The 8471-nt window shown below is 43.4% G+C and overlaps 1 protein-coding gene across 2 annotated transcripts in view; it reads left to right on the top strand.

Moving 5' to 3' along the window:
• The first annotated feature begins 1555 nt into the window (after positions 1–1555).
• Positions 1556–8471, top strand: part of ZDHHC17 (zinc finger DHHC-type palmitoyltransferase 17) — a 151514-nt gene continuing 144598 nt past the window's right edge. Inside the window, exon 1 of one of the 2 annotated variants that reach the window (XM_004384621.3) lies at positions 1556–1781. In XM_004384621.3, the coding sequence (XP_004384678.1) occupies positions 1689–1781 (93 nt within the window). In that variant the 5' untranslated portion in view covers positions 1556–1688. The remainder of the gene's footprint in view (positions 1782–8471) is intronic. The other variant, XM_023738891.1, reaches the window with a different exon arrangement.

Here is an 8471-nt window from a genome sequence, read left to right as displayed (position 1 = left end):
ATGACATAAGCGTAGGGAGGGACAAAATGGAAATGAACTAAAAATTATTTCTGTTCATGTTAACATGTGTCTGAAAGCAATTTGGTGCCCCAAAAGCACAACCCTAACTCTGGCTAGTTCTGCATGATGGGTGAGTTAAAATCTGTCCTGGATCAAAAGAAAGAAAATCAGCGGGGACTGAACAGATAAAATACACCGGTGCTGCGAGAGCAGGCACAGATAAAACCTACTGCCAAATTAACAGATAACCTTGTTTCTCCCAAGGCCATGCAGTCGCTGTAAAATGCCACACTGACTCCTCTTTTGAGTGATTATTGCTCTTTAACCAGTGACACTCCAGGCCAACTTTGCTATTTTCATTTATTACTGGGGACACCAATTACTAAACTGCCGTCGCCTCATGACAGCACCCAGTCCCTAGTTAATCTCCGTTTCTCGAATCCCGCCTCAACAACTGCGTCCAATCCAGAACTGATTCCCGCTCTCCCTAGACCCTCCCTCATCACACTCCTTTGGCGGGGAACCCAAACTTCACAAAACACGCTTCCTCTTTCCTCTTGTCCAGCGTATTCCATGCTTCCTCTGTAGTGCTCTTCCTCCTGCTTAATAAATAGATCTAATGTTCTCAAAATGCAGGCTTGCTCCTGACGGTTTCTGGATGATTTGGTTGTAATACGAGACAGGCTAGTGTCTACTGTCAGGGTCTGTCATAGACTGTGTTTCATGATCTCTGCTAAATATTCCTCTAAGCAGTTTAGATTCACAATTTTTAATAGCTCAAAAAGAAGATAAATGCTTTCTAAAACTGACCTATCAGCCCCCTTCTAGGAAGCAAATTCGCCCCTACTCATACAGCCCCAATATCCTTCCAAAAAACGGTTTTAGTCATTTTAGCTGATTAGCATTTCTGCGGATTCAGTTTAAATGACTTCAATTCTGAGTTCCTGGGTTAAATTAAAATGTAGTAGATGGGGTGTGGGTTCTGCGCCCATATTTTTTATGTGGTTACTGTTAATTCAAGATCAACGAGGGCAGGTTGCGATCGTTTAAAGAAAGACTTCTCCAATAGGAAGCCCCAAGCATTATCCGCGTTTCCTCTCCCCTTCCCCCCCGCGGAGGCGTAGGTTCCGGGTGGCCTTCTTTGAGTGTGGTGGACGGGGCTGCTTCTCCCGTCCTCAAGCATGAAAACCCAAAACCCCCCTGGAGCCGGGTGATGGTTTCCCCAGGTCTCTGAGGAGGGGTCCCCAAGAGGGCGAGCGGAGCAGAGACTGCCTTCGCTGGCCGGGTCACCGAACCTTGGACCTTGGTTACGGGTATTCTGCGCTCCGTCCTCACTCTAGCGCCGCGCTAGGAGTCCCAAGTTTACGTCTCAGTCGTCGCGCCGCCGCGGGCTCCTCCACTAAGAGGCCAGAGGTGCACATCTGCCTCCGGCCGGAGACCCGCCTCCGGGCCGCGAAGCCCACGCCCAGAGCCGTCCGCCAGCCCCAGCGCAGTGCCGCAGAGCGCGCTCCCGCCCAGGGCCGGCCGCTCCCGCGCGCACGCGCGCAGGGCCCGCGCCCTCCGAGAAGCGGGGAGTAGAGGGGCGTTACGGGGGGAGGAGGAGAAGGCAGCCGCGTAGCCTTCGGCGGGGCTCGCGCTCGCCCCCCACCTCACCCGAGCCCCGCGAGGGTGAAACGCTTTCTCCCGGCATGCAGCGGGAGGAGGGATTTAACACCAAGATGGCGGACGGCCCGGATGAGTACGATACCGAAGCGGGCTGCGTGCCCGTTCTCCATCCTGAGGTGATCAACTGCGCCGAGCGCATTCCTCGCTCTGCGTACCCCCGACCTTTCTCCCTCAGACTCGCGGAGGGCGCTGGTCTGCATGTGTGAGGCAGTGGAACGTGCCGAAGTTGGGGAGGGCGGGCAGGCGAATTCAGGCCCTGGCACGGCTGCGAGCAGATAACGGGGGAGGAGATAGCGGGGCGGGCCCGGCCGGGGCGGGCTCTGGGACCGAGTCCCTGGCAATGCCTGGAGGACAGAGGTGTAGGTGTTCATGGTTCTGCTCTGCCGCCGTGTTCGCGGGTGCAGAGGTGGCGGGGGTCTGGTGCTGATTTGGAATCGCAGCTTACCCCCCTAGTCTTGCTCCACATCTCGGGGACGAGAGGGAAGCGCGTCTGGTTTTGATTTCCACTATTTTCCTTCTTTAGGGTGAGTGATGGTACCTAGTTCTACTATTTAGCTCACTGTGGGGGAGTGTAGGGTAAGAACATCACTTTGTTGGGCAAAGTGATGTCCTTCCAGGTTGTGCCCTACGCAGCACCTCAGGGCACCTTGTGTTGTTTGCCCTCATTTGAGCGTTTGTCCTTAAAGCGATTAAAAAGAGAGGTCAGAACTTTTGGGAGTTCTAGCCCCGATCGCGCATTAGCTTGTCAAAGTACCGTGTTTTTTTTTTTTACTAACCAGAGGATGATAGTGCAACACGTTTCCCATCACAACATGAGTATCTTCCCTTGTAAGTAAACAGTGCCCCGCTGCAGGATTAGTCACGTTCTGTACTTGTTTACCTCTTAGTTTATAGCTGAGCTAGTGCTAGTTCAGGCTTGGGAGCAATTCTGGTTCTTAACGATCCACAGTGATGTGCCGATGGGATAGGGACGCCGCTTCCTGAAGAACTAGGGTCGTTTTTATGAGGTTGAGGGATGAAGACACTCGGTGTGAATCGGGTGAGGAAACATGGAAATCTCTACCAGGTGGTTGGTTATGTGTTAGAATGATTCTTTTTATTTCTGGATTTTGCTTTGTAGTGTGCTTGCGTTTTTTTTTTTTTTCAGGTAAAATGTGAATAAAGACAAGCACTTTTCCATACTATATGTTAATACTTAACCATCCTATCATTCATCATTTTGGTTTATCAAAAACAAATGGGACAGTTCCTTAGACATATGCCTTGGCCAGTCTTGAGTGCTCCTTAGAAGGGAGAGGATCCAGTACTTTGAACATGTTATCAGGAGGGACCAGTCCCTGGAGAAGGACATCATGCTTGGTAGAGTCAGTAAAAAAGAGGAAGACGCTTACAAAAAGAATTGACACAGTGGTTGCAACAATGGGCTCAAACATAGCAACCATTGGGAGGATTGCACAGGACTGGGCACTGTTTCCCTCTGTCGTTCACAGGGTCGCTATGAGTTGAAATTGACGTCGACGGCACTTAATACAACTCTGGATTTATGACAAACAGAAATATATAGTAAGACTAAACATTTTTTGACCAAAGTGGTAACATTTTCTGAACTGGCAATGGAGACATCTCTGTTTGGTTCATACTTAAAAAAAAAAAAAAGTTACCCATAAATATATTACTAGAAAATTGATTTCTTCATCTTTAAAAGTAGGAGCGTCGTGGCTCAGTGGTTAAGTGCTGGGCTGCTGATTACCTGCTGGGCTGCTAACTGGAAGGTTAGCACTTCTGACCCACCAGCCATACTGCAGGAGAGAAGACCTGGTGATCTGTTCCCGTAAAGATTACAGCCTAGAAAGCCCAATGGGTCAGTACTAGTCTGTCCTGTAGAGTTGCTATGAGTCAGAATTGACGACTACAACAACAACAAAAGTGGGAGTTGGAAGAAACGATATTTTCCATTCCTTTAACTCAACAAAAACAACATCTGATTAGTTTAGATGCTTTGTGTCTTAAGCTTGCAACTACATGGGCTGAGGTCTTTCTGCATTTTTCGTGTAGTTAGTATTATATTAACACCTGGTATAGTTCTGCTCCCTCTAGCAGTTGTTCTTGGGCAAGCTAATTCTCGAGTTCTAGCTTATTCATTGGTAATAGTGGGATCATCATATCACATCCCATTGCTGTCGAGTCAATTCCAACTCATAGCAACTCTATAGAACAGAGTAGAACTGCCCCTTAGTGTTTCCAAGGTTGTAATATTTTCTGGGAGCCCTGGTGATGTAGTGGTTAAGAGTTTGGCTGCTAACCAAAAGGTTGGCAGTTTGAATCCACCAGCTGCTCCTTGGAAACCCTATGGGGCAGTTCTGATCTGTCCTATAGGGTTGCTATGAGTTGAGATCGAATCAATGGCAATGGGTTTGGTTTTTTTTTTTTTTTTGTCATTTTTACAGGAATAGACTGTCACATCTTTCTCTGGCAGAGTGGCTGGTGGATTCGAGCCTCTGACCTTTTAGTTAGTAGCCAAGTAATAATGGGATAACAAGTAAAAAAAAAAGAGGTTACCTGTCTAGTCATTTTTGACTCATGGTGACTCTGTGTGTTGCAGAATAGAACTGCACGCCATAGGGTTTTCATGGCTGTGACCTTTCAGAAGCAGATTGCAGGCCTTTCTTCCGAGACACCTCTGGGTGTGTTTGAACCACCATCCTTTCAGTTAGTAGCTGAGTACGTAACCATTTACTTCACCCAGGGATTCCTGGGAAATAATAAGCTTGCCTATTGTGAGGATTAAATGAGATAATTTTTTTTTTTTTTTTAAATAAGCAGTGTTTTCAGTTGCCCTTGAAAAGAAACCCATTCTCTCTCTTGGTAAGCAAATGAAATAATAATACCTTTAGCCCCTTTTTGGAGAGAACATTGACTTAGGGTCAAACAGACTTGGATTTCAATTCTGGATTTGCAATAATTACTTACATGACCTGAGATAAGTACTTAACTTCTTTAAGCCTCAATTTCTTAATCAGAAAGTGGAGATGTTGCCTAGTTTATTGGGCAGTAAGGGGTTGTTGTTGTTACTAGGTGCTGTCAAGTCGATTCTGACTCATAGCGACCCTATGTACAACAGAATGAAACACTGCCTGGTCCTGTCCATCCTTGTTGCTGTGTTTGAGCCCATTGTTGTAGCCACTGTGTCAGTCCATCTCATTGAGGGTCTTCTTCTTTTTCACTGATCATCTGTTTGACCAAGCCTGATATCCTTCTCCAGGGACTGATCCCTCCTGATAACATGTCCAAAGTACATGAGACAAAGTCTCGCCATCCTTGCTTCCAAGAAGCATTATAGATTTGTTCTAGATTTGTTCGTTCTTCTGGCAGTCCATGTAAGGGATTAGGAGAGACTATATGCTGAGGTTTAAGAGCTGGCACAGTATAGGCACATGTTATTTCCTTTTTCTCTATCGGAGGAAGGAGGGATAAACAGGAACAAGTTTTATTTTACTTCTTATCTTCAGATTTAATACTATGTTGGTTACAAAGTAGTTTCTCACTAAGTATTTGTTGAACAGATGGATTATTTTTAGGATAAAGAAATTAACTATTGCTCAAACTTTCCTCTAGTATGCAAATTCTTCACTATTAAAACCTTTCTTAGTGGATGATGTAATTACCTGCTTCTTAGAGGTGTGTGTTGTAAGAGATCCTTACTTTTTAATTAATTAAATAATTCATACATTTAGCTAGTGGTTTACAGATTTGTTTATCTTGGATTGGATCGGACACTGTGCTGGACTCTGTAAGACTTAAGGACTTTTATGGTAAATTCAATGAGAAGCAGTATAGGATACAAGTTAAGAGTTGAGACACTGCTGATTCAAACTGGCTTGGGTTTGAATCTGGGTTCTGCCACTTACTGTCATCATTGTCAAATTACATTTTCCCTATTTGTAAAATTGAATTAATAGTACTTCTTAGAGTTATCGTGTTAAGTAAGATAATGTTTATAAAGCAGTCATCAAGGACCTAGACACATAGGCTGCCAAGCAAATCTATCCTGAAGGCCCTGAGATATAGTACATACTGAAAACGAAAAAAAAGAAAACCCCATTGCCGTCAAGTGGATTCCAACTCCTAACAACCGTGTACGACAAAGTAGAACTGCCCCATAGGGTTTCCAACGAGCGGTTGGTGGATTCAAACTGCTGACCTTTTGGTTAGTAGCCGAGCTCTTAACCACTGCTCCACCAGGGCTCTGATACGTACCGAAAGGGATGCTGCTTTATTTTGTTTCCTGATGAAATAGGTGATTATTCATTTTACTGTAATGAAGAAATTAGAGGCTGTTTGGTGCATTGGAAAAACTGCAAATCGGGATTAGGGTGCTAGTTCCAGCTTTGTGACTTTGAGCTAGTGGTCATCTAACCACCCTCAGTTTCTTTGCTTTTAAATTAAGAGGCTAGACTAGGTGATCTCTTTAAGATTTCTTCAACTCTAATGTTCTGATTGTAAGTTGTGATTTTTCAAGATCAGTCTCTTAATCATCCACTAGGTATATAGCACTGGGCTAGGTTATATGGGTGAAAATAAAATAAATAGGATAACTTTAGCTCCCTAGAAGGTAATGATCTAGTTGGAAATCTATATACATATGAAATACTTAAAAGAATCCAAATAGGTGCTGAATTGAGTAGTGTAGCCTGTATGCCATGTCAGATTCCTGCCATCTAGAACGGTTAGAAGAAAGACCTTCTAACAGGGACAGAGACCGTATTTTGGTCTGCAGGTTCAGCTGGCTTGCTGTCAGCAGTCTTCCATTTTCATCCACTAGTACATCCTCAGTAAGTCGTCTCAGCTCTTTCACAGAATGAGACCACAGTACCCACTTCTGCCGTAGTGTTACAAGGGCTCTTTGCTTCAGAAAGCTCTGACTCAGAGCTTTGAACTGGATTGCCTAATTATCTAGGGCTTTCATCTATTTTCCTTTCTTGCTTTTTTTTCTTAATTTCAGAACTTTTCTACTGTTTTTTCTCTAGCTAATCACGTTTCTTTTGTTTAGAATATTAAACTAAAACATGACTAGGTCTACTGTCTTCAAAGATTTCATAAAATCTACTTTCTAAAACTTCTCCTTAGTGAAAGTGATTTTGCCTTTTTCCATTATTATTTTACCCTATTATGTATTTAAAGATATACATGTACATACATATATAAATTAACTCATTTGTTTTCAGAAAGCAGATAGAAGTTACTTTGAAAATTGCCTTTTTTTCTCTGATAGGTTACCAGCACAATCAGAGCAATCTTCTGCAGTCTCTAGGAGCTGATACCTTTTTTTTTATTCAGCAAAAATGCAGTAGATCATATGATTATAATTTAGATTTAAACATACAATACTGTAAGCACAGTAACCACTGAGTCAATATATGTAAAATGAAATGATGATGAATTGGTGAATTATGGCAAAGCTAAGGTCGAAAATTATTGACTTACAGAACGAAATAATTGTGTTTAGTTTTGAGAAATACTGTTTCCTTGTTTTGGCTCCTTTGTTTCATTTTGCTCACTGTTTTTATTTAATTTGGGAGAATTAACCCAAAAGTATTTAAGAGTGGACTGTGGAGTGGGTGGATATAAGAGCATACAGGTTAAATGTATAAGATCTGATGTTAGGTTAGTTGCACTCAAATCTTTGTTTTGCAACTTATGTTTGGGACCCTTGTCAAGTTATTTAACTTTCTGTACCTCAATTTTTCAAGGCACGCTGGTGATGCATTGGTTAAGTAGTGGGATGCTAACCAAAAAGTCGGCAGTTTGAACCCACCAGCCGTTCCACGAGACAAAGATATGGCAATCTGCTTCCATAAAGATTACAGCGTTGGAAACCCTACGGGGTAGTTCTGCTTTGCTCTACAGGGTGAATGTGAATTGGAGTCGACTCGATGGCACACAACACCACCACCCCAGTTTTTCACACTAAAATGGGGATATAGTAGTACCCACCTCATGAGGTTGTTCTGAGGATTAAATGAGTTAATACACGTAAAGCTCTGTTCCTGGCACATAGTAAACACAATAAATGTTAGCTATCAGTGTTGTTGTGGGAAAAAATCAGTAATGTCTCAAACTGATAAATCAAAAAATAGTAGTATACATATGTATGGAGGCAACTGAGTAGCTAAAATAATTAAAATTGGTTGCTTCTGGGGATTGAGGAAAGGAACCCTGGTGGCACAGTGGTTAAAGCACCCAGCTGCTAAACTGAATGGTCAGTGGTTCGAACCCATGAGGCACTCTGCAGTTGAAGGATGTGGCATTGGGCTTCTGTAAAGATTGTTGTTGTTGCTAGGTGCCATCGAATCCATTCTGACTCATAGGGACCCTATGTATGATAGAATGAAATACTGTCGGTCCTGCACCAACCTCCCAGTCTTTGCTATGTTTGAGCCTGCTGTTGCAGCCACTGTGCTAATTCATCTCACTGAAGGTCTTCCTCTTTTTTGCTGACCCTCTGCTTTACCAAGCATGATGTCCTTCTCCAGGGACTGGTCCTTCCTAATGATAACATGCACAAGGTACGTGAAACAAAATCTCTCTTCCAAGGAACATTCTGGCAGTACTTCTTCCAAGGCAGATTTATTCGTATATTGAATATTCTTCACCAACACTATAATTGAAAGAGTGTCAGTTCTTCTTCCGTCTTCCTTATTAATTGTTCAGCTTTTGCATGTAAATGAGGCGATTGAAAACACCATGGCTAGGGTTAGGTGCACCTTAGTCCTCAAGGTGACATTTTTGATTTTTAACAATTTAAA

This window comes from Trichechus manatus, unplaced genomic scaffold, assembly GCF_000243295.1.
Source record: "Trichechus manatus latirostris isolate Lorelei unplaced genomic scaffold, TriManLat1.0 scaffold00125, whole genome shotgun sequence".
NCBI lineage: Eukaryota > Metazoa > Chordata > Mammalia > Sirenia > Trichechidae > Trichechus > Trichechus manatus.
Note: the sequence above shows the minus strand (reverse complement) of the source record. Positions and strands in the feature narration are given on the sequence as shown.